General features: G+C 43.8%; 1 protein-coding gene across 3 annotated transcripts in view; it reads right to left on the bottom strand.

Moving 5' to 3' along the window:
- ERCC6 (ERCC excision repair 6, chromatin remodeling factor) overlaps window positions 1–25,902 on the bottom strand; it is a 56,784-nt gene that overhangs the window by 14,927 nt on the left and 15,955 nt on the right. For 2 of the 3 annotated variants that reach the window (XM_056531245.1, XM_056531246.1), the window contains 6 exons: window positions 25,135–25,828; window positions 21,815–21,940; window positions 19,689–19,847; window positions 15,505–15,640; window positions 14,225–14,395; window positions 12,299–12,475 (listed from right to left, as the gene is read on the bottom strand). In XM_056531245.1, the coding sequence (XP_056387220.1) occupies window positions 12,299–12,475; window positions 14,225–14,395; window positions 15,505–15,640; window positions 19,689–19,847; window positions 21,815–21,940; window positions 25,135–25,828 (1,463 nt within the window). Of the gene's footprint in view, window positions 1–12,298; window positions 12,476–14,224; window positions 14,396–15,504; window positions 15,641–19,688; window positions 19,848–21,814; window positions 21,941–25,134; window positions 25,849–25,902 lie in introns of all 3 variants that reach the window. The other variant, XM_056531248.1, reaches the window with a different exon arrangement.

The following is a 25,902-nucleotide window of genomic DNA, read 5'->3' as shown; positions in this document are numbered from 1 at the left end:
CTTTTCCATCTTGTCAAAGGGAGGGGGCAGCCCAGCTCTGTAACCCATTACTCTCAAGATTTATTCTGTATATACATACACAATAATTATTGGGGATTGCCTGTACTCTACCAAAGACAATATGGCGAGTGTATAACTTACTATCTTCCTATGTCATTCGTGTGTGTCATCATTTGGCAGTAATGTAATGCTGGGACTTGTAGTTTTGGAATAGTTGGAGGTACAGTGTTTGGATAACTCTTTTTGCAGCAGTGTTGCCTTCAACTGTGTGCCTACAACTTTTGCAAAACTACAACTCCCAGCATGCCCAGACATCCTAAGGGTAGGTTCACACTACGGAATTCCGCAGTGTGAACTTAACATTAGTATGAATGGGTCTCCGCGAGACCCGTTAACACTGCGGAATTCCAGCGGCAGACAATTCCGCTGCTGAAATTGTTCCGAGCAAAGAAAATTTTTTGCGTGGATTCTGCGAGCACTGCATAGCCGTCAATGGTGTCGGCTCAGTGCCCTGCGGCCCTAGCACTGAAGTATTATCGGCAGCGCCGCCAGACGGAATCACCGCTTGCTGAATTCAGCAAGCAGAGATTCCGCAGTGTGAAAGCGCCCTTAGACTGTCCAGGCATGCTTGGAGTTGCAGGTTTGCAACAGCTGGAGGCACATGTTTGGTAAAACTCTGTGTTACAGAAGTGTTGCTGAAGGCTGTGTTCCTTGTCAATCAGCCATCTGGTGTCCATGACCATTGGACACGCTCATGCAGCTGTGGGACTCATCAGTGTACCAGGAGGTATGGGGACCCCTAGTGGTGGTATTTTCAAAGGCAGTTTTCTTTAACCCCTAAGGACCAGGGGTTTTACTGTTTTTGCCCTTTCATTTTTTCCTCCTTACCTTAAAAAAATCATAACTCTTTCAATTTTGCACCTAAAAATCCATATGATGGCTGATTTTTTGTGCCACCAATTCTACTTTGTAAAGACATCAGTCATTTTACCCAAAAATCTACGGCGAAACGGAAAAAAAAATCATTGTGAGATAAAATTGAAAAAAAAAAAATGTCATTTTGTAACTTTTGGGGGCTTCTGTTTCTACGCAGTACATTTTTCGGTAAAAATGACACATTCTTATTATTCTGTAGGTCCATACGATTAAAATAATACCCTAATTATATAGGTTTGATTTTGTCGTACTTCTGAAAAAAATCATAACTACATGCAGGAAAATGTATACGTTTAAAATTGTCATCTTCTGACCCCTATAACTTTTTTATTTTTCCGCATACTGGGCGGTATGAGGGCTCATTTTTAACGCAAGTTTTTAGCGGTACTATCTTTGTATTGATCGGACTTGTTGATCGCTTTTTATTCATTTTTTCATTATATAAAAAGTGACCATAAATGCACTATTTTGGACTTTGGAATTTTTTTGCGCGTACGCCATTGACTGTGCGGCTTAATTAATGATATAATTTTATAATTCGGAAATTTTCGCACGTGGCGATACCACATATGTTTATTTTTATTTACACTGTTTTTTTTTAAATGGGAAAAGGGGGGGTTATTAAAACTTTTATTAGGGGAGGTGTTAAATGATCTTTATTCACTTTTTGTTTTCACTTTTTTTTTTGCAATGTTATAGCTCACATATGGGGCTATAACACTGCACACACATAAGAAACCACTGATCGATGATTCTGCTGCTTGACTGCTCATGCCTGGATCTCAGGCACTGAGCAGTCATTTGGCGATCGGACACCAGGAGGCAAGGTAGGAGACCCTCCTCGTGTCCCACAGCTGTTCGGGATGCCACGATTTTGCCGCGGACACCCCGAACAGCCCCGTGAGCTAACCGGCAGTGATTTACTTTCACTTTAGATGCGGCGTTCAAATTTGAACGCCACGTCTAAAGGGTTAATAGCGCGCGCCACCGTGATCATTGTCGCGCGCTATTAGCCACGGGTCCTGGCCGTTGTTAGAGGCCGGGCCCGACCTGCTTATAGAAAGGGAAAGGACTCAGGACGTTAATAAACTGGTTAATAAAATGTTTTTTTTTTTAAAGAAGAATATTAAAAAAACTATTCTTTTGCCAAGATGTACAACATATAAAAAGTTTTTATATCTGACAGTGCCCATTTAAGTGATTGACTTCAAAGCTTATGATCTCTGTTTATAAACGTTGGTCACATTTACAGCCAATTTAAATCACAGTCTGGTGTCTTGAAGGTGACGACAATCATAAGCAATCAATCGATAACATCTCGATAGATTGTTGTCATCTGCCCACATCTATATGCTTCCACCTCTCTGCCGTATTATATTTTTCAGACATAATTTCCATAACAGAAATTTCAACCTAATAGAATCAGTTAGTGCTAATACATTATAGGATACATAGAAAACTTTTATACTAAAATTAACACAATATTTTAAGCTCAAAGGCCATAGATATCTGGCACTGGCCATTCGTATCTGGTATGGCCCATACAAGTAAGCTATCAGTCATGACTAGTACCAATAAAAGGCCCTTGTCATCATTAAAAAAGAGAACCTGTCATTACTTTCATGCTGCCTAAACCACCAGTCAGCAGGGCAGTCCAAAACAGCTTCTCCCCACTCCATCGGCCTTCAATGATAGATCTCTCCCTGTTTGAGTACAGAGATCTATCGATCCAAGGCTGGTGGTACAGGCAGAAGCCATCAGGGACTGCTCAGATGACTCGTGAAGCAGCATGAAAGTGATGACAGGTTCTCTTTAACCCCTTAAGGACCGGGCCATTTTTAATTTTTGCACTTAATTTTTTCCTTCTCACCTTCAAAAAAATCATAACGCTTTCAATTTTCCACCTACAGACCCATATGACGGCTTTTTTTTTGCACCAAGTTTACTTTGTAATGACATGAATCATTTCACCATAAAATCTACAGAGAAAACGGAAAAAAAAAAACATTTGTGGGGCAAAAAAAAAAAAAAAAAAAAAAAAAAACATTTTGAAACTTTTAGGGGCTTACGATTCTACGCAGTGCAATTTTCGGTACAATTGACATCTTATCCTATTCTGTAGGTCCATAAGGTTACAAGGATACCTAATTTATATAGGTTTTATTTTACTACTTTAAAATAATGATAACTACATGCATCAAAATTAGCATGTTTAAAATTGTCACCTTCTGATCCCTATAAGTATTTTTTAATTTTCCCGTATACAGGGAGGTGTGATCAGATAGATCAATTGCTTGGACGCGTTTCAGGATAGACATTCTTTTTTCAGCAGCCTATGTGGAATTCAGCAGCCTATGTATTCCACATAGGCTGCTGAAGAAAGGATGTCTTTCCTGAAACGAGTCCAGCCAATTGATCTATTTTAAGCCTACATTGCTGCCTTTTACTACTATTAGTATTTCAATTCTAACTGCCTTTCTTACATCTGGTTTGTAAAAACACCAACATCCTGCCAGGCATCCACGAGGATTCTGTCCCACCTGGCCCATCTCCTATCACTTATCATTCCACCTATTGGAGCAGCGTAGTCTGCGATTTTACCAGCGAAGCAACGCAGATCGCTAAACTTCAGGAAGCTGTGCAGTCCGTTAATCATCCCTACCTTCCAGATCTCCTTGTACCTGCTACTAGCTAGTGCCGCATGCGCAAACTAGCGAATCCCCAACGGACAGTTACATTGCGGGGAGAGGACTCACACAGGAGCAGGTAAGATCTATCTTGTTTTCTACCTTCGGATTATCAGTCTATTTGTTCAGTGGCTAACAGAGGAGCCTGCCAGTGGTGTACAACAGGCATCAACTGTCGCTATTTTTTGGTTGCTATCCACTATACCATTAACAATCTCACTTGCGAAGACTATAAATCCCACAATGCCCTACAAATACCAGCTATAACAGTTACTACACACATTTGTTATGTACTATAACACCAATGATTAATATTAAGTGGGTTTATGCTATATTTGGATAATTGCTAAAGACTTTACCCACGGAGACTACAAATCCCAGCTTGCCCTAAAAAGTACTGTTCAAAAAGTCACACAAATGGCAGTTACCGTTCTAGGGCTGGTTATATTCTAGATCCCAGCTCATTCTTAAATTAGATATATACAAGCAGCATTTTATATATTCTTATTGTTTTATGATTGTATTTTATACAAATAATTATATGTATTGGGCCCTGTGACTACACCACCTAGTTCACCAATATCTTAATAAATGTATTTATATTGTACACATTTATGTTGCTTATTTGCATAGAATATTATCCAATTTACTTTCTATTTTCCAATACCAATACCTATAAACCTGGTTCTTAACCCCTTAACGACTAAATATACGTCCTGCGCTGGCTCCCGCGATATGGCAACCACGCATCACATCGCGTCGGTCCCGGCGCTCATCAACGGCCGGGACCTGCGGCTAATACCACACATCGCCAATCGCGGCAATGTGCGGTATTAACCCTTTAAAAGCGGCGGTCAAAGCTGACCGCCGCTTCTAAAGTGAAAGTGAAACTATCCCGACTAGTCAGTCAGGCTGTTCGGGACCGCCGCGGTGAAATCGCAGCGTCCTGAACAGCTTACAGGAAACCGGGAGGGCCCTTACCTGCCTCCTCGGTGTCCAATCGACGAATGACTGCTCCGTGCCTGAGATCCAGGCAGGAGCAGTCAAGCGCCGATAACACTGATAACAGGCGTGTTAATACACGCCAGTGATCAGCATTAGAGATGGGCGAACTTACAGTAAATTCGATTCGTCACGAACTTCTCGGCTCGGAAGTTGATGACTTTTCCTGCATAAATTAGTTCAGCTTTCAGGTGCTCCGGTGGGCTGGAAAAGGTGGATACAGTCCTAGGAGACTCTTTCCTAGGAATGTATCCACCTTTTCCAGCCCACCGGAGCACCTGAAGGCTGAACTAATTTACGCAGGATAAGTCATCAACTGTCGAGCTGAGAAGTTCGTGACGAATCGAATTTACTGTAAGTTCACTCATCTCTAATCGGCATGAGAGATCAGTGTGTGCAGTGTTATAGGTCCCTATGGGACCTATAACACTGCAAAAGAAAAAGTTTAAAAAAAGTGTTAATAAAGGTCCTTTAACCCCTTCCCTAATAAAAGTTTGAATCACCCCCCTTTTCCCATAAAAAAATAAAACTGTGGAAATAAATAAATAAATAATAATGTGGTATCGCTGCGTGCGTAAATGTCTGAACTATAAAAATATATCATTAATTAAACTTAAATTCCAAAGTCCATAAAAGCGTATTTTTGGTCACTTTTTATACCATTAAAAAAATGAATAAAAAGTGATCAAAAAGTCCAATCAAAACCAAAATTGTACCGATAAAAACTTCAGATCATGGCGTAAAAAATTAGTCCTCAAACCGCCCTGTATGTGGAAAAATAAAAAAGTTATAGTGGTCAGAAGATGACATTTTTAAACGTATACATTTTCCTGCAAGTACAACAAAATCAAACCGATATAAGTAGGGTATCATTTTAACTGTATGGACCTACAGAATAAAGTTAAGGTGTCATTTTTAACGAAATATGCACTGCGTAGAAACGGAAGCCCCCAAAAGTTAAAAATGGCGTTTTTTCTTCGATTTTGTCGCACAATGATTTTTTTTCCGTTTCGCCGTGAATTTTTGGGTAAAATGACTAATGTCACTGCAAAGTAGAATTGGTGACACAAAAAATAAGCCATAATATGGATTTTTAGGTGGAAAATTGAAAGGGTTATGATTTTTAAAAGGTAAGGAGGAAAAAACGAAAGTGCAAAAACTGAAAAACCCCGAGTCCTTAAGGGGTTAATATCAGATTCTTTTAAATATTTTTTTTTTTACACTTATCTTTTGCCACTAATTTCACTTATATAACCAAGAGGACTGAGATATCTTGCTTAATCACTTTGTCTATACACTCCCAGGGTGTGGTAATTCCCATTTGACTTTAATGGAAGCTGCACAAACAGTGTAGGCTCACGTGGGCTACTCTGTTTATTTAACTCCGGCTTTATGTAAACAGTGTAGCTCACGGGTCTACACACCTTCAACAACTGCCATTAAAATCAATGGAAGTAACACAAATTGTGTAACGTCCCCATTTCCACTGCTCTCTGTTTTTCAGACCACCTCTGGCTGCCGCAAACAGGCTGGAGGTGGCAGGAAAATTGATGTACTATTCTCCTGATTGTACAACAGCTCAGCTTCTATTCTTGTGAATGGGAGGTGATATGCAGTAAACAACCCAACATGACCACTACATAAAGTATGGAACTATCTTCTTCCAGCTCTGCTCTCTATACATGTGGGGGTTATGGCTCTGGTAAACAGCTGATCAGCAGGGGAAGCTGGTTGTAGAACACCCACAGATCAAATGTTGATGGCCTAAATATAGCAAAATTCATGAATAGAAAAGTAGATTCTTGTGTTTACCACAAAATCTCTTTCTCGTAGGATCCAATGGGGGACACAGAGATTGTGGGTATATGCTGCTGCCACTAGGTAACAAAAGAAAGTCGGCCCCTTCCAGCAGAATATACCCCACCTTCAGGCTCTGAGCTATCAGCAACAGACAAAAATTTACCGAACCAACCCAGGCAACTGAACCAAAGACACCAGAACAAATGGGTAGGTGCTGTGTCCCCCCAATGGATGCTCCGAGAAAGAGATTTTACGGTAAGCACAAAAATCTACTTTTTCTTGTTCTGCTCCATTGGGGGACACAGAGACCGTGGGATGTACCAAAGCACCCGGGGTTGGAGGAAACTCAAGCAACTCAGGTGGAAGGCTGGGCCACAGCCGCCTGCAACACCGCACGACCCAAACCAGCATCAGCGGACGCAAAGGTATGCACCCGGTAAAACTTTGTAAACATGTGCAAGGACGACCAGGGTGCCGCCTTACAAACTTGCAAGGCTGAAGCCCTGTTGCAGAGAGCCCAGGAGGCCCCCGACAAAACAAGTGGAATGAGCTGAGACCCGGAAAGGAGGGGTCTTCCCTTTGCAGCGGTAAGTTTTCGAGATGGCAGAACAGGTCCACCGTGAAATGGTCGCCTTCAAAGCAGTAAATCCCTTACGACAACCCTCCGTAAGAACAAACAAAGAGTCACACTGGCGAAAGGATGAAGTGACCAAAAGCTAATTCCAAAGGCCCGTACCACATCAAGACCATGAAGCAACCATTCGCTGGGATGGGAAGGAGCTGGACAAAAGGGCAAAAGGACGATATTCTCATTTAGGTGAAAAGCGGAGAGCACCTTAGGCAAAAAGGACAGGACCGAATGGAAAACAACTTTGTCTTGGTGTAAAACCAGGTAGGGGGAACGGCAGGAGAGAGCCGTCAGTCTCGAAAACTCTCCTAATGGAAGTGACCGCAATGAGCAAGTCCACCTTCCAGGAAAGGATACAAAGAGAAACGTCCCAGAGAGGTTCGAAGGGAGTACTCTGCAAGGCACTGAGAACCAGATTCAGATCCCACGGGGGAGTAGGGGATCTGTATGGCAGAGCCGCATGAGCAACACCCTACAGAAAAGTGCGGATGTGAGGGTCGGACGCCAGGGGGCACTGAAAGAGAATGGAGAGAGCCGACACCTGACCCTTTAAGGGAACAGAGAGCCAAGTGTTGTTCCATTCCAGACTGTAAAAAGGAAAGAAGGTGTGGAAGGGAGAACACAACTGGGTAGAAGGAGTGAGATTCACACCATTGAAAGTAGGACCGCCAATTACGGTGATAAATCTTCACATAGGAATGCTTGCACGCCTTCATCACTGTGCGGATCACCTGGGGAGAAAACCCCCTGGCCCTCAGAACCTAGTTCTCAACCGCCACACGGTCAAATGCAGCGACAGTAAATTGGGGTGGCAAAGGGGACCCTGAGAGAGCAGGTCGGGGCGAACTGGAAGGCGCAGTGGTACCACTAGGCGAACGTCGGTGTACCGCGCTTGCCTGGACCAGTCCAGAGCCACGAGAATAGCGGGGATGCCCTCCGCTTTGAGCTACCTCAGGACGCTGGGAAGGAGAGGAGGGAAGAGATAGGGGAGGACGAAGTGTGACCAGGGGATTACTAGAGCGTCTATGGCTAGGGCCAGAGGATCTCAGGACTTCACGACGAAACGAGGAACTTTCTGGTTGTGGCGGGAAGCAAAGAGGTCTAGGTCCGGAGTGCCCCAGAGGATGCAGATCTCCGCAAACACCTTTGGATGAAGAGACCACTCGCTAGGGTCGGCCGAGGAGTGACTGAGGAAGTCCGCCTCCCAATTTTCTACCGCCGGAATGTGAATCGCTGAGATGGAGGAAACCCTCAGTTCCACCCAGAGAAGGATCCTGGAGACCTCGGCCATCGCTGCAGGACTGCGAGTGCTGTGACATATGCCACAGCCGTGGAGTTGTCCGACTGGACACGAACAGGATGGTCCTGGAGAAGGCTCTCCCAATGGAGGAGGCAAAGATAAATTGCCCGAAGTTCCAGGATGTTGATGGGGAGGAGAGCGTCCTGGGAGGACCAACGGCCCTGGACCGTCCGATCCCTGAAGACTACCCCCCCAACCGCTGAGACTGGCATCCGTTGTGATGACCTGCCAGTGAAGGGGCTGAAAAGATCGCCCCTGTCGAAGAAGAGGAGACCGAAGCCACCACAGGAGTGAGTGGCGAGTCCTATGGGGAAGAAAAATCCTGCGATCGAGGGATAGCGAAGACTTGTCCCACCGGGAAATTTGAAGAGGTCGACAATGAAACTGGGCGAAAGGAACGACTTCCATGGCCGCCACCATCCAAACCAGGACTTTCATGCAGAACCGAATTGAAACTGGAACCGGACGACGGAGAAGGCAAACTCCTGAAGACAGAGCGCGACGCTTGTCCGGCAGAAGCCGAATCCGGGCGATCGCCATGTTGAACTGGAGTCCCAAGAAGATCAAAGACTGGGTGGGAATCAGATTGAACTTGTCCTGATTGACGACCCAGCCGAAACGGGACAAGGTCTGAAGGGTGAGACGGAGACTCTCTTGATTCTGGGCCCTGGTTGAATTCTTGAACAGGAGGTCGCCCAGGTAGGGGATCACGGACACACCCCAGGCAGGCAATCACTGCTGCCAGGACCTTGGTAAAGACCCTTGGGGCCGTGGTCAGGCCAAAAGGAAGGGCCACAAACTGAAAATGGCAATCCGGAACCGCGAAGCAGAGATAGCGCTGATGTGCAGGAAAAATGGGGATGTGAAGGTAAGCGTCTCGGATATCCACCGAGGAAAGAAAATCCCCTTGATTTATGGATGCCACCACAGAACGGAGAGACTCCATATGGAAATGACGCAGGAGGAGGCGACGATTGAGGAGCTTCAGATCCAGGATCGGGCGGACGGAATCCCCTTTCTTGGGGACGTCGAACAGGTTGGAATAGAACCCTGAAAAATGCTCCTTGGGAGGAACTGGGACAATCACTCCCTTAGTGAGAAGGGTCCGAAGCGCGACCCGAAAAGCTACGGCAAAAGGAGAGCGAGGAGGGCGGGATCGAAAAAAAAAAAACGGTCCCTTGCAAGGGAAGCAAACCTGATCCCAAAGCCGTCGGACACGACATCTCGGACCAGAGTCCTGCACGTGGCAGACTAAATGTCCCGTAACAGGGACAAACAACCTCCCACCCGAAAAGAATGTTGTGGTGGGGGCGTCGCTTCAGGCAGAGGGAGGCTTACGGGTGCCCGACTTGGCTGCAAAATGGGCGGAACGGATATCTGACTTTCAGGAGGGACAGGCCTTGAAGGAAGGAGCTTCTTATCCTGTGAGGGCATCGGTCTGGTTGCCCAACATGAGCCAAAAGACCAAAAAAGCCGAAAGGAGGTCGACTTCCTGCAGCAATTGGTACGGCGAGGCTTGTTCTGCGGCAATAAGGAGCTCTTACCTCCAGTAGCCAGTAATCTCATCCAGGCTTTTCCTGAAGAGTTGGGTCCCTGAGAAAGGAAGTACAGTGAAAGATTTCTTGGAAGCGCCGCTTCAAAGGCGAATTTGGCTAGATTTTCAATCCTCTTGTCCACCGGGTCCTTTAAGGAAAACTGTCAGCTTGCTTCCCCTGCACTAACCAGCGGTACTGGCTGGTAGTGCGAGGGACGCTGATCAGTTTGCCCACATACACCGCGCCGTTCGCCCGTTATCTTCTTTCTTCTTAATACGCAAATTAGCTGCTAACTGGCAAGGACGGGGTTACTGCCTTCATCTGGCACGGTTACGTAACCGCCACCTGGCCCGCAGCACCGCCCTGCTTAAGAATATATTTATTTTCTCCCTCATCATCTCCCTCTCCTCCCCGCTGATTTCAGGACTTCATAAGCCGGTCAGTGCTGCGGGTCAGGCACCTATTATGTCACAGTGCCAGATGAAGGTAGTAACCCCGCCTGTGCCAGTTATCAGCTAATTTGCATATCAAGAAGAAAGAAGATAAAGGGCGAACAGCACGGCAGACCGGGGCATGGTATGCATCAAACTGAACAGCATCCTCCGCACTACCAGCCAGTACCGCTGGTTAGTGCCGGGGGAGCAAGATGACAGTTTTGATTTAAAGGATGCTGCATCCGTCAAAGGTAGAGTAGTCGATTTCGACAAACAGGAAATCGGAGGATCCACAGCCGGTGGAGATGTCCATTTTGCAATAATGTCCTGGGCAAAGGGAAACTGCGCCCGAACCTTCTTAGTCCCTTGCAAGCGTTTGTCTGGATGCTTCCATGCTGTTTCCAGTAAGGTCTCAAATTCAGCATGAAAGCTGAATAACTTAGGAGAGCGACGGGAGCGGTGAAAGGAAACTTCTGGAGCTGGGTCCGAAGTTCCAGGGTCCTCTAGGTGAAAGGTGTCCCTGATGGCTGAAACCAAGTTGTCTACCATGTCGAACACGCTGGCTCGGTCCTCTGGATCAGAGGCAGAACCTGAAGCCTCATATTCCAGCTTCCCAGGAGAGTGGGAGCGGGTGGAGGCAGCCTTAGATGAAGGCAAAGCGGACCTGGCACGCAGACCTGGAGACCTCGGATGGCGAATATAACAACGACCCTCAATTAAGGTCCCCCTAAACCCTGGTCGCTTCACCTGCAGTGCGGCCGGAGAGAGGAAAAACTGCCGGCCGTGTGCATGCGGCGCAGCCGACAGAGAAACAAAACCCCCGGCGCTCCGAGGCGGCCAAAGCGAAACTAAAATGCCGACTGTGTGCGTATATCGCAGCCGAAGGAAAAATGTAGGACTGTTAAAATGCCCTCTGCTTATGTCCCCTGGCTTCAGAATGGCCGAGCAGGAACTGTCCCCAGAATGAATAAAAAGGAGTGGGCCAGAAACAGGGGGCTACAGAGGTTGAGAATCCCAAATAAGATAGATTCCTAGGAAAAAAGAGAAGGGGAGGGAGAAGGAAAAGAGAAAGAAATACTCACCTTGTCCCGGGAAAACTCACCTACTGAAGTCTTCAGCCAGCTATTATACACATGCATCATGCCGGGCTGAGACAGCGAGACGAGCAGGGTAGGTAGGGGGACCTGGACCCAAAGGTGCCTCACAAATGGGGGAACAGTCAGCGCTATGCTCCTGAACCAAACCTAAAAAGAGAAATAAAAGAGGGGAAAAAAAAATCTATACACAGGTCCCTAAACTAAAAAATAAGAAAATAAGAGACCAGGTCTGGAGAACTCCAGGCCTGTGTCTGCCTCCTACGGACACTAAGCTAAAACTGATAGCTCAGTATATCCTGCTGGGAGGGGCAGACTTTCTTTTGTTGCCTAGTGTCAGCCTCCTAGTGGCAGCAGCATAAACCCATGGTCTCTGTCTCCCCCAATGGAGCCGAACGAGAAAAGCCCTTTACTGCACGTGTGAGGTCAGCAATAATATTTGATATATGCAGAATAATAACTTCGCAATGCAGAAGAAAGAGGCAGCAAAATTATGAACTACACATTAGTTTTTCTAGGGCCAAGCTCAACGAAACAGGTTGAGAATCTTTTAACGCAGCAACTGAAGTCAGTGGCAAGGTCTGAGTTCCAGTTGGTAGGTACTACCTTCTCTTCTCATCTAGTAGTAATACTGCCACCAACCAAGACTTGAACAAAGTGTGTACAGACCAGTTTTTCCCAACCAAAGTGCCTGCAGCTGTTGCAAAACTACAACTCCCAGCATGCACGGAGTTGTAGTTCTGCAACAGCTGGAGGCACTCAGGTTGAGAAACACTGGTACAGACTAATACAGATAAATCATTAATATGTTAGATGATACTGTATATTACATATTTTTGTTCACTATCGGGATCTGGGAAAAAGAAATGTCAATGACCATACCTGAACAGGAGAAGCATTCGAGTAACCTCCCATGGTGATGGGGACAGAGAACTGCTCCATGAACACAGGCAGGGTACCCAGTTTTCCAGGGAAAATGAAGTCAAACAGAGACCAGAGCTCTCGCAAATTATTTTGCATTGGAGAACCTGACAGAATTATGCGATGTGGAGTACGAAACTGGTAAGAAAAAGACAAGTATATAAAGCATTAGTAAACAGATTTCAATTTCCTTTTCTTCACCAATCATAACCCTCTTATGACCAAGGTATACATTAGCATTAAATGAAGAGACATTATCACCTATTTTGACATGCTCTAAAAAATTTCCGGGTTTCAACTTTTAGGTTATCTTACATTTTTTTATAAATATAGTTTTATTGTTCAAGACTTTTACCATGATTTTATCTGTGATTATAAGATAACAACCCAAAAAGTACAGTATGTAAAATACAATAGTTTCATTTAGAGGTAAAAGGGAACTTAATGGTGACCCTTCTAAGAAAGAGTATCAAATAACTCAAAGCACATTAAAGGAGATGTCCGGTGCAGACTTTTTCTATTCCATCCTGCCCGGGCTGCAAAAAAAGACAAAACAAACTTTCACTTACCTCCCTATGCAGCGATGACCCGCCTCGGGCGGTGATAGGCTGAAGCGCCATGTGACGTACCGGGCTAAGGGAAGTAGGAAGTAAACAGCCTGGCCGACCGATCAGCTGTTGCGGAGCTCCGGGGGAACGTAGGAAGGTAGGTTAAAGTTTGTTTTGCCTTTTATTTGCAGCCCGGGCGGGATGGAATAGAAAAAGTCTGAACCGGAAAGGAGTCCTTGAGCAATTTTTAGAGGTAGGGGCACCGGGGCTATGTGATGCTTCACTTAAAAAAAAGATTAAGAAATAATTCTACCACTGTACAAATCACTAGTCAGACCACACATCGAATACTGTGTACAGTAATGGGCACCAGTGTACAAGAAAGATATAGTGGAGCAGGAGAGGATTCAAAGACGGGCAACCAGAGTAATACGGGGAATGAAAGGACTACAGTACCCAGAAAGATTATCAGAATTAGGGTTATTTAGTTTAGAAAAAAGAAGGCTTAGGGGCGACCTAACTATGTATAAATATATCAGGGGCAGTGCAGAGATCTCTCCCATGATCTATTTATACCCAGGACTGTATCTATAACAAGGGGGCATCCTTTACGTCTTGAGGAAAGAAGATTTCTACACCAGCACAGACGGGTGTTCTTTACTGTAAGAGCAGTGAGACTGTGGAATTCTCTGCCAGAGGAGGTGGTCATGCTGAACTCTGTAAGAGAGTTCAAAAGGGGTCTGGATGCATTTTTGGAGAATAACATTGCTGGCTATGTATACTAGATTTATAGGGACAGAACGTTGATCCAGGGATTAATGCTGACTGCCATATTTGAAGTCAGGAAGGAATTTTTACCTCTAATATGAGGTTTTTTTTTTATGCCTTCCTCTCATCCTCTGGATCATCTCAGTAGGGACTCATTGGGGATATAGGTTGAACTTGATGGCCTTTTTTCATCCTTATGAACTATGTAACTATTTGAATAAAAAAGTAACAGTGTTGTGTATCAAGAAGTTACTTTAAATTGGCACAACTATGTGCCTGCAGTCATCACTAGGGGGAGCTCACTGTATACTGTTTACACCCTGAATGAGACTGTAAAACAGTTTGCAGTAAGCTCAAAAACTGTGCCTAATAGTGGTTGCAGACAGACACATTTTTGAAAGTTATCTCTACACATATCTACCTATCTACACATATGCAGAGATTTAGACCACGCTATTGGAACACATCTATGCTTTCCCTGCTATGATTTCATTACAAACAATAAAATTATGTATGAGTGGAAGCTTACTTCAGTGTCAAGCTATAAAATAGCAATGATTTGTGTACTTACTTGTTTACATGCCATTGTTACACCTGCATTGGGATTACGGATCTTGTGCCCCTCATCCAAGATGACATAGTGCCAATGATATTTCAGTAGTCCTTCTTGCAATAAGCGTACATTTGAATAGGAGGTTATAAGAATACCATGACTGCTGCCTATTTCCCCAATTAATTTAGTCTGTGAAATAGAGAAATATATTTAAAACCATGAATGAATGTTTAATATCATTAATATCATCAGTTTGATAAAGAGTTATAAGAAAAAGGCACAATCTATAAAATGATATTAAAATTGGGGCCCTGTTAGGCAGCCTAATCCTCTATAGTAAATGAGCATCAATCTTGTAGAATGGCGCTTGTTTACAGAGTCTTTATATGGCTTGAGCATTGGGTGGTGATCACTAGATCCTGCATGCAGTCCTTTGCTGCTGCACTTATTTCATCTAAGCGTCAGCCAGCACCACCTGTCTGTATCCCCAGCACATGGCACCGGGGCATTCTGGCCTGGGACACACTCATGTGGTAGCAAAGTGGTGTTTCCCCTGCACCTAAGACCATGTTCCGCATCACAAAGTGGGATAATGGGTGAAAACCAGGGGAGCACTAAGACTTCGCTCCCAAATGCGGCCCAAAGCCAAACGGGCAAGTGGCACAGTGGGTTCACACTTGTTTGAGCGTTACAGTAATACTTGTCCAACAGGAGGCTTTACCCTTTCTTGGGACTACAAAATGAACTCAGAATAGGTAGAAACCAGTTTTTTTTTTGTAAAAACTTTGCCTTTTACATCATACATGTGGGAGACACGTGCCACCCTCTTGGTCATACACGAATAAAACACCTGTCCTAGGCTGTTTTTATGTTTAGTGTATGGACAAATATGACAGAGGTAATTTATTGTTGGAAGTGGGTCCCCACAATATGATCAAAGTATGAATAAAAATATTATAAATATATATATATATATATATATATAGCTTAGCGCCTGCACAGTTTTGGTATATCAGTGTTTGTTTGCTTTTGCACTTCTGTCCCAGCAGATCTGAACCTGTTCCTTTATTTTACATTGTTTTAGATATAATAATAGCCAACATTTGTCAATCTATCAAAGACAAAAATGTTTTCAGAGAGCAACCGATTACAGCTAAACTTTCATTCTTCCAGTTGCTCTGATAAAATTAATGATTACCTGTGATTGGTCACCTCCGAAACATCTGATACAAAATCAGAAACATTTTTATCCCAGACAAACTCTCAGAAATATCTAAGAAATAATGTGGTTTGATCACCTTTTTACCAACAAAGCTCCCAGTCTCATGAAGTACAGCAACACGAAGCTTAGGCCACCAAGTATGAAACTCCTTTACCCACTGGTGCAGGACAGTGGCTGGGCACACAATAATACTAGGACCCAAGCCTTCGTACCTATAAATAAAAATACATAAAAATAATGTAATTTGTACAATGCAGACTTTATTGATGTAGACAATATTGATGAACCAATAAACCAATACCTTGTTGACTGTACTGGGAATAAGACAGTACAATATGTACACGAATTTGACAAAAAATGCCTGTTCATTAGATGTATAGTGGATATGTCTTCATATTTAGATGGATCCACCAACTGTCTACTAGTTATACATCTAGCTGTACAACCAAGCATTCAATGTGCTTTCCCTGTTGACTGTCCGCACTGAAGACTAATTTTGAGGTTGTGAGAAGTCACTAGGGTCAAATCCTTGGCTCTAAGCTCAGGCATGTGGAATTTGCATCGCCCGAAGCCCGGGACATGCAGTTCCGGCGTCGGGCAGCTGATTTCTTCAGACATTTAGCTCTGTTTCAGGCAAGCAGAGCTAAATGCCGGAAGAAATTCACATATGACGGGGCAACCAGTCTTGCCCCGTCACTAACTGCTAGTTAGTAACTGCTACTTACATCTGCCTGCAGGGACTTCCTTACGGAGGTGCGCGCGTTGAGTGACGTCATCGAAAGCACCGCACCTGGACGCCAATGTCCTGCGCGGCGCGTGCGAAGACGTCACTTACAGCACGCACCTCCGCCAGGAAGTCCCGCAGGCAGATGTAAGTAGCAGTTACTTACTACATAAGGGAGGACCTGATGAGTGTCACATCTATGAGGCGCCTGTCTACCTACTGTGAAGCCCTACCTGATGGGGGTCATTTCTATGAGGGGCCTGTCTACCAACTGGGGAGCCCTACCTGATGGGGGTCATATCTATGAGGGACCTGTCTACCTACTGGGGAGCCCTACCTGATAGGGGTCATATCTATGAGGGGCCCGTCTACCTACTAGGAAGCCCTACCTGATGGGGGTCATATCTATGAGGGGCCTGACTACCTACTGGGGAGCCCTACCTGATGGGGGTCATATCTATGAGGGGCCTGTCTACCTACTGGAGATCCCTACCTGATGGGGTTATATCTATTGGGGGTCTGTGTACCTACTGGGGAGCCCTAACTGATGGGGGTCATATCTATTGGGGGGCTGTGTACCCACTGGGGAGCCCAACCTGATGGGGGGTCATATGTATCTGGGGTCTGACTACCTACTGGGGAGCCCTACCTGATGGGGGTCATATCTATCTGGGTGTCTGACTACCTACTGGGGAGCCCTACCTGATGGGGGTCATATCTATCTGGGGGCCTGTCTTCATATTGGGGAGCTCTACCTAATGGGGGACATATCTATCTGGGGCTCTGTCTGCCTACTGGGGGGACATATCTATATGGGGCATTATTTACTTACTAGGGGGGCCCTACCTGCCTACCTACCTGATAAGGAGATGTACCGACCTGATAAAAGGGACATACCTTCCTAAAGGGGACTACCTACTTAATGGGGCGGACTTACTTATCAGGGGCCCTATCCACCTAATGGGGTGACATACTGGTCTACCTATTAAGTTTCTATTAATAAAAGACCTTATTTATATACTATTTTGGCTGAAATTATTTTATTTACCAGGACAAGTGAATTGTCATGAGGGACAAGTAGATTATGTTCCATTTTTGTCCCTTGGACAAGTAGTTTTTTTATTTTTATTTCCACACCCTTGTAGCTAAAGTTATAACAAGTAAAAAGAGGGGGATTGTGAACACATTGTATAAAGCTTTTCTAAAATGTTTTTTTTTTTTTAATAACAAATAAGAACAAAACAACAAGGGGTCCAATATGAGGTTAATTGGGATAAGAGAATGCCAGAGAATGTTATTTTACTAAAAGAGTAGTAGATGCATAAGCCAAACTTCCAGCAGATGTGGTTGGCAAATTCACAGTAAGTGAATGTAAACCTAGCATAAAATAAGGACATATTATAAAGGCATACTAGACAGACTGTGTCATCTAAAGCATACCAGGGTTCCCAGACTACCAGCAGCATCCACAATTTACATTCTTTGCATGGGAGCCCATAAGAACAATAATGTATGCACACACTGGGCTAGCTCAGCGTTTTGAGAATCTGCCAAGAAATAAACCCTAAAACTAGAAGTGACCATCCTAAAACCTTTTGCTTTTTGTTCTGGAATCCTTCTACTACAGAGGCCCCCGATAGCTTAAGAAAAACAAAACAAAAAAAAACACAAAAAAAAACAAGGTTAAAAGTTTTTTCTTTATTACCAAACCATTGATAAACTGCATTCACACTGAGCGATTTGCAGATCTTTTCTGGCATACCTGAACAACTTCAAAATGTAGCCAAACTTTAGAATAAAAAACGAGACAAAGGCCAATGCCTATAGATCTTTCCAATGTTTTTGTACCCAGCACTGGAGGGGGGGGGGGGGGGGGGGACGGACGGACAATACTGTTATTTTATATTGCATTATGGGAGTTGTACATACCTACTGTTTTAGGTTTTATTCACGTCATGTTTTTTTTCCTGCTTAGCATGTATCCCAGGAGAAAGTCTGTCGTACGTACACCCTAAACATGTCCATAGGCTTTCATTGCCTGATGGAGGCTGAAAAGAATACTGCAGGGTGTATACGCATAAAGGGAAACTGACAGTAGGTTCACCTTCACTAAACCCAAAATGTGGGGTTATAGTTCTATTGAATTGCATTACAACAAGATATATCTTACCAAGATCCGCGGAGCAGTCCTGGAGATACCTGTTGTATTAGCTTCTATTGCTAGTAGCCTGTAGTGAAAAAAATGGTGCCCTTACGGCAGAATGTGACCCAATGTTGAGCGGCTCAGCCAGTCACATTCACTTTGCTGAGTCAGTATTTCATCAGCTGCTCAGGTCACATTCCGCTACATGGAACCATTTCGTTCATTACACCCGGCTGTGCACAAGGCAGGTGGGACCCGGCAAGCTGGGTATGCCAAGTCACACCTCCATTGCACAGAACCGGCTATTAGCAACAGAGGTTAATACAACAGGTATATCCGGGACCGGTCGGCTGATCTAGGTAAGTGATATTTTGTTGGAATCCGATTCACCCACACTATAACCCAGTGTATTGGGTTTAGCGTGGGTGAACCGGTTGCCAGTTTTCCTCTAACTATGGCAGCGTGGCATAGCAGTGGTTTGTAGGAGTTAACCACATTGAAACAACTTACAGACAGTGGAGAAATCAGTGTAATGTAACTGGCATTTATATTACTATAAGGCTGGGTTCACACCACGATTTCACTCTACGGCTGCCGGCCCGTATCTAATTTATTTCAATGAGCCGACCGGAGTCAAAGGGTGACTCCTGTCAGCACATTTTTTCCCGGTATCTGGTTCTCTGACCAGACCAGAACCGTGGTATGCCACTGTTTTAGATCCGGGCAGAAAACCGGATACGGGGCAAAAATGTGCCGACCAGAGTCACCGTTTAACTCCGGTCAGCTCATTGAAAGAAATTAGATATGGGCCGGGTCCGGGATACGGGAGCACTCGGTTTTAGCTCCCCTCAACCGGATCCGGCAGCCGTAGAGTGAAATTGTGGTGTGAACCCACCCTTAGATCATTATCTAATAGTGTTTAAAAGGACATCAGTTTTCAAACATTATCCAATACTTTAACAATTAACGAAGTCTGCACTAGGAAAAATAAGGGTTAATATATTTTTTCTCGGTACACAGAAATGCATATATTATTCATTGCATACTTTCTTCAATATATTAATAATCTCTTAGCAGCACTGTGTCCATGACATATCCACATCTCTGTTACCAAAGAAGGTACCAGTCAGTGGGAAGACAAATGCTGAATCGAAGACACAGATGCGCAAGCCAAGAATTCATTACTAGTGTGAGCTCTTTAATTTCCTGTGCCCTGCAATTCCCCTCCCTGTCATAAACTGACTTTAAAGCAACCCCCTCCCCAGTAAGCGAATTAAAGGAGCTATCTAATTGAAATGCGGTGAATAATTCAGCAGGCCCGCCCTCTCTGTAATAATGCTGATGAAATATTCATGGCTGCCTCAGACTGGCAGTCTACAGGGCAGCCACTTGCCTGTAATCAGAGCCTCGTGTCCTTATCCGGCTGTAGCTCAAGCCTGCCAGGAAGGCAATTATCTGGATGGTTTTGCCCAATCCCATTTCATCTCCCAAAATGCCTCCTGCCTGCTGGCAATGTAGTTCCCACAGCCACCGAACACCTGTCTGCTGATACCTGTAGGAAGGAACAGATGAATCCAAACATAACAAAAATAAATAAATAAGTAAATAAGTTAAAGGAAACACAGAAATCTACGCAGGTGTGTTAATACATGGCGGATTTGCAGTGGATTTTCCATTTTCGATCTGTGGGTGGAAAATTGGCAGGGTATTTAGTAAATTTTACCAAATGTCATCCATGTGAGGTAGAGCAAAATATTCTTTGTAAAAACGGACCCGCAGTGAGATGGGGTGAGATACCAAACTGATCTAATGTGTATGGGAGCAAGCTGGCAGGAGAGAAGAATCAGCCGAATTAGATTTTTAAACATTCCCAAACCTTTGTCACCATGGCGGTGTCTGGTAGTGGTTTATCCTGCAAACACATATTGCAGATTCAAGTATGTTTATAGAGGGGAAATGAGAATAGCTGTTGGCTACTGTAACTCAAAAAGGTTGCTGAACATTCTTTAGGGTAGGGTCACAAGTACTGTATTCTGCTGCATATTTTCTGCAGCTGATTTTGTTACCCATTGAAGTCAATGGGTAGTAAAATATATGCAGCAGCAAATACCCAGCAAAATACGACACACGTGACCCTACCCTTAAACAGCGTATGTCCCAAAAACATCCCAGACACCCCTACTACAGTTAACCTGGTAAGACTGAACAATCTGGCTGACTTCTTGCGTAAGAAATTATCTTCTATACAAGATATGAGTTCTCTTAGCTTCTGCACGTGGATCAGATGTGACAACCAATAATGGCAACTATTTCAGTGCCCAAAGACTGTGCTGCATAACTCACCTCAGACCCGAAAGTGCACAAAACCTATGCAGACATTAATTTAGTTGCTGCTTCCTTTCCCCTACAGTTCTGTCTAGGTAAGTGCTCATAATTATTGTAGTTTTAACCTACTAGTATGAATAATCTGGACTGATAATACTACAGGTCTCACAGATCGAAGAGTGTTCAAAACTGTGCTGCAGTGAGATTGTTAGTGAAATTGTTAGAGGACAGATAAAGAAACAGGATGAATAAAACATGTGCTAACCATTAATAAACAATGCTGCATCCCAGCCTGCAATCTAGGAGGACCTTCTGGAATATCACTTTCTCATTTATTGGGTTGGACTTGTTTATAGCTCATAAGCTATACTCTTGCTATTTATGGGCAGACATGGACAGCTGGCTCTGTATCACATATGTATTAAAAGTGTCTTGCATACATGACAGCAGCTTCTCAGCAAAACACATAACAATCAGGAAGCGCAGAATCTGACTGCATGAAAGCCTTTATCAGGCCTCTGCGTGATGCACATTAAAATGTACCTCCAATTTTTTTTTTTCACTTTCATGCACTTTGGACGATTTCAAAATGTTTCACTTTAGGGGAGATTTAGCAAAACCTTTGCAGAGGAAAAGTTGATCAGTTATTTTTCAGAGGCCTCTTTAAGAATGAAAGAACCAATCTGACTGGTTGCTATGGGCAAGTAGACCACTTTTTCTCTCAACGGGATTGGATAAATCTCCCCCTTTGATTTTGAATTCATAGCTTTTCAAGTGCCCATTCTCCTCGCTCCCTGACGCATATCACCGCTCTGTCTCTATATCACCCATCTCCAGTGCGAGACCTAGACCTGTACAATCTCCACAGCACTGGAGAAGGGTGCTGTGGATAAAGAGCTGTGATATGTGGCAGATAGAGAGGATAAAAGGCGCTCAAAATGCTATTCTGGTGCCAAATTCCAAAATCAAAGTGATTTAGAAAAATTTAGTGCACAGTCCTACACTATAGTGATTTTTCATAAAAGCACTAGAGGTACACTTTAAAGCTCTGACTAAACCTAACAAACCCCAGCTACTTGGCGATGAACTATAACTTCATTCTGACACTTTTGATGTAACCCATTCTAGAAAAACACATCCACTATCATATATCTAAATCCCATAATGTCAGACTTAAAGAGATTTAGCTCTTACTTGTACAACTTTTTCCAAAGAGACCCTGGTATGCAGAAACCCTCATCAAATTCCACATCGCTGTCCTCAGACTCTTCTGCTACACTCCGTTGCTCTGCCTCCTTAGCTTGCTGTTTTAGGTATTGCCTGAAATAAACAATATAGAAAGCAAAACAAAAACCTTAATGGGAATCTACCAGAGTTTGAGATTACAAGTAACACTATATTTTAATAATCAATAAACTTGGTGTGCCTAAGATGACAGAAAAAAAAAAAAAAAAAAAACACCCACCATAGTGTAAGTAGTGTAACATGGTATTTCATCATATTAGGAAAACCATGGTAAAAATGCTGTCTAATTACATGCCAGTACTAAAAAAAAAAAAAAAAAAATCAAAATCAACTTTTAAATTGTTGTACTCATTTGAGGTTACTCCTGGGTATACCCCCCCTATCTAAATCCCCTGCAGCTCACAGTTAGACGCCATCTGGTCCCTGGCTCGTCCCGCTACTTTCAAAACCGACTCTTCTGGGCAGTGATGGCTGCTAAGATGGCTGAGCGGAATTAGTAGGAGACCAGATGATGTCACACTCAGAGCCACAGAAAAATATTTTAAAAATTTATACACCTGTATAACTGTATAAAAGTATAACCCCATTTAAAGAGTACCTGTCACCAAATAAAACCTTTAATATAGTGTTCCTTGTGTAATTAGCAGACACTTTCCCTTTCACTTGCTTTTAAAATTATCAACATAAATATGTTTAAAATGTAATAGAAAAAACGGCTACTAGGTGGCTCTGTTCTGTTCCCTGCCACAATTAATACAGTGAGTTCGGTCTCCTCCCGGCCTGGCAGGAGTCTAAACTCAGGAAGTGCTTCTCTCAACTGAGCTGGATTGACAGCTGCACAAAAGTGAAAGCTCCACAGATTCTCACAGAAAGCTGCACAGACTGAAAGCTGCAGGAGAGGCTCACTGATAGTAACAGACTGAAACATGCACAGAGCCTGAGGTCTTCTATTAATCACAGCACTGCAACCATCTGAGGGTGGAAGTGGTTCCCAAGCAGGCTTCAGTGATGTTATGCCTGCTGGGAAACGCCCCCTTTTCCTGTGGGAAATTGCACTATGTGAGCAAGAAGAAAGGGATGATACACAGCTTTTTAAAGCTCTAATTTTTTTTTTTTTTTTAAGGGCTGGAGGGGTGCTAGGAGTAGTTAGGGAACATAGCCTGAGGTAGTTTAAAACAGTATATTTGTTGACAGGTACTTTTTAAGTCACTTTTACATATTAGTATTTACATCAGCATTTTGAATCAGCATTTGTAAGCCATAATTATGGAACGGTCTAGTATATAAAGGAGAGACAAATCTTTTCATTATAGCTTTTCATCTTTGAAGGTTCCACTCCTGGCTTAACCCAATAACGACCATGGACGTCTATGCTCGTCCATGTGCCGTTAATGGGGTATGACGCAGGCTCCCGACTCGAGCACGCGACAAGCGGCGATATCCGCGGGCGGCTATTAAACCTTTAGATCGCCGCTGTCAAAGTTGACAGCGACGTCTAAAGGTGCCTTTATCCCGTCCCTGGTGGTCCAGTGGGGTGGATCGCACCCCTGCAGCGCGATCACCATCCACTGCTGGGGTAGCCTGAGGGCTTACTTCTCCTTTCATGCTGACTCTGGTGCTCAGAATGATAAAGCCTGGCAGGACCAGGCTTTATCAATCGAGCGCAGAGCACACAGATTAATGGGATTCTAAGTAACCTCATTGATCTATATGAGGAATCAAATGATTCCTCCTAAAAGTCCCCTAAGGGGACTAAAAGTGTAAAAAATAAAGTTTCAAAACACACACATTAACCCCTTCCTTATTAAACGTTTAAATCAATCCCTTTTCCCAAATTCCATGTAAAAAATATATAAACATAATAAAAGTACACATATATGGTATCGCCACGTGCATAAATGTCCGAACTATAAAAATATATTGTAAATTAAACCAATGGCGTACGCACAAAAAAATTCCAAAGTCCAAAATAGCGTATTTTTGGTCACTTTTCAAACCATTAAAAAATGAATAAAAAGCGATCAAAAAGTCCGATCAAAACAAAAATGGTACTGATTAAAACTTCAGATCACGGCGCAAAAAATGAGCCCTCATACCACCCCTTGGCGGAAAAATAAAAAAGTTATAGGGATCAGAAGAGGACAATTTTAAATGTATAATTTTTGTTCATGTTGTTATGATTTTTTTCCAGAAGTATTTTTGCCCATACCGCTATACCGGTCGGGCCCCTCCCCCACCCTCCGAGTCAATAAAAAAAAAAAAAAAAACTTACCCGTAATGGGGGTAGTCCGGGCCATCCATCCTCCCTTCCTGTAGTGTCCGGCGGCATTCCGGGTGGAGGGTGAACCGGTCCGGGCTGTCCTTCTTCTCCGGCGGTCATCTTCTCCACTCCACTCCGGGCAGGCTCCGGCGTAGTACGCTGCATAGACGCCGCTACGCCGTGACGTCAGGTGCGTCGCTGCGCACGGGCGTCACTGCGTAGCGGCGTCTATGCAGCGTACTAGGCCGGAGCCTGCCCGGAGTGGAGAAGATGACCGCCGGAGAAGAAGGACAGCCCGGACCATTTCACCCTCCACCCGGAATGCTGCCAGACACTACAGGAAGGAAGGATGGATGGCCCGGACCACCCTGACAGGTAGGGGGAGAGAAGTGGGTGGTGGTGGTGGCGGCGACCTTTGGCACCGCAAAAGCCACCGCAATGCATTGATTTAAAGCGCCTGCTTTAAATCAATGAGTTGCAGCGGTGTCGAGGGGGTATAAGTTATCGGCTATCGGCCCTAACCTCCACCGATTATCGGTATCGGCCCTAAAAAAACGATATCGGTCGATCCCTAATAAGTAGGGTATCATTTTAATCGTATGGACCTACAGAATAAAGATAAAGTGTCATTTTTACCAAAAAATGTACGGCGTAGAAACAGAAGCCCCCAAAATTTACAAAATGGTGTTTTTTCTTCAATTTTGTCGCACAATTAATTCTTTTTCCGTTTCACTGTAGATTTTTGGGTAAAATTACTGATGTCATTACAAAGTAGAATTGGTGGCGCAAAAAATAAGCCCTCATATAGATTTTTAGGTGCAAAATTGAAAGGGTTATGATTTTAAAAGTAAGGAGGAAAAAACGAAAGTGCAAAAACAGAAAAACGCTTTGTCCTTAAGGGGTTAATCTTACAAAATTTAATGCAAAATGCTGACTGAAATACTATTATATGAAAGCGGCACCAGTACAGTTCAATGTTGTGTCAGTAGGGACTAAAAACACAATGTACCGAATGCGATGCTTGTAGAGCTTGATGTCCCCATCATCTCTGCACCGTCTGCCCTTTGATAAGCGAGGAGTCTCTTCGTCATCTGTACCAGAACTTGGAAGGAACTCTGGGTCCATACCATGATGCCGTGGCCTTTTTTTAACTCTTTTCCGCTGAAGAGGTTTTAATTCATAGTCAGAGCATGGGCTATCATGCATTATGTCATCTTCCTCATCCTCTTCCATGCTTTGTTCTCTTTCATCAGGAGAATAAACCGACCCTCCACTATCATCTCCTTCACTCACTTGTGTGGACAAGGGATCTGATTTTTTACGAGGGACTCCTGTCCTGAATTGAGTCTGCAAGGCTTTGCTCTGTAATTTTCTCATTCTTTTCTTCAACCTTTTCTCAGCAGATGGAATGGAGGTATTTTTGTTTTCCAATTTCACAGCTCTACCATCCTTCTTAGGATCTGCTTTTTTTCTCTCTTTTTTAGGAGTAACAGGACGTTTTCTCTGTGCTGCCATTTGTGCTTGATCAGCCAGATATTTCTCAAAATCGGACGTCTCATTTAGCATCAGCTTTCTCGGTTTACGTTCCTCTTTTGGGGGTATCTTGGTGCCAAAGGGTGTCATCTGTCCTGTGCGGATCAGCTCTTCCCAATCATTATCCTGAGATGGCATCAACATACTACCCAAAGATGTGGGCAAGGCATCTGATAAAATAAACCAACATCTACATAATTATGCTTATTCTATTCAAAGATAACAGAAATTGATAGGTTTTCTA

The sequence above is a fragment of the Hyla sarda genome, chromosome 7 (genome assembly GCF_029499605.1).
Source record: "Hyla sarda isolate aHylSar1 chromosome 7, aHylSar1.hap1, whole genome shotgun sequence".
In the NCBI taxonomy this organism is placed as follows: domain Eukaryota; kingdom Metazoa; phylum Chordata; class Amphibia; order Anura; family Hylidae; genus Hyla; species Hyla sarda.
Note: the sequence above shows the minus strand (reverse complement) of the source record. Positions and strands in the feature narration are given on the sequence as shown.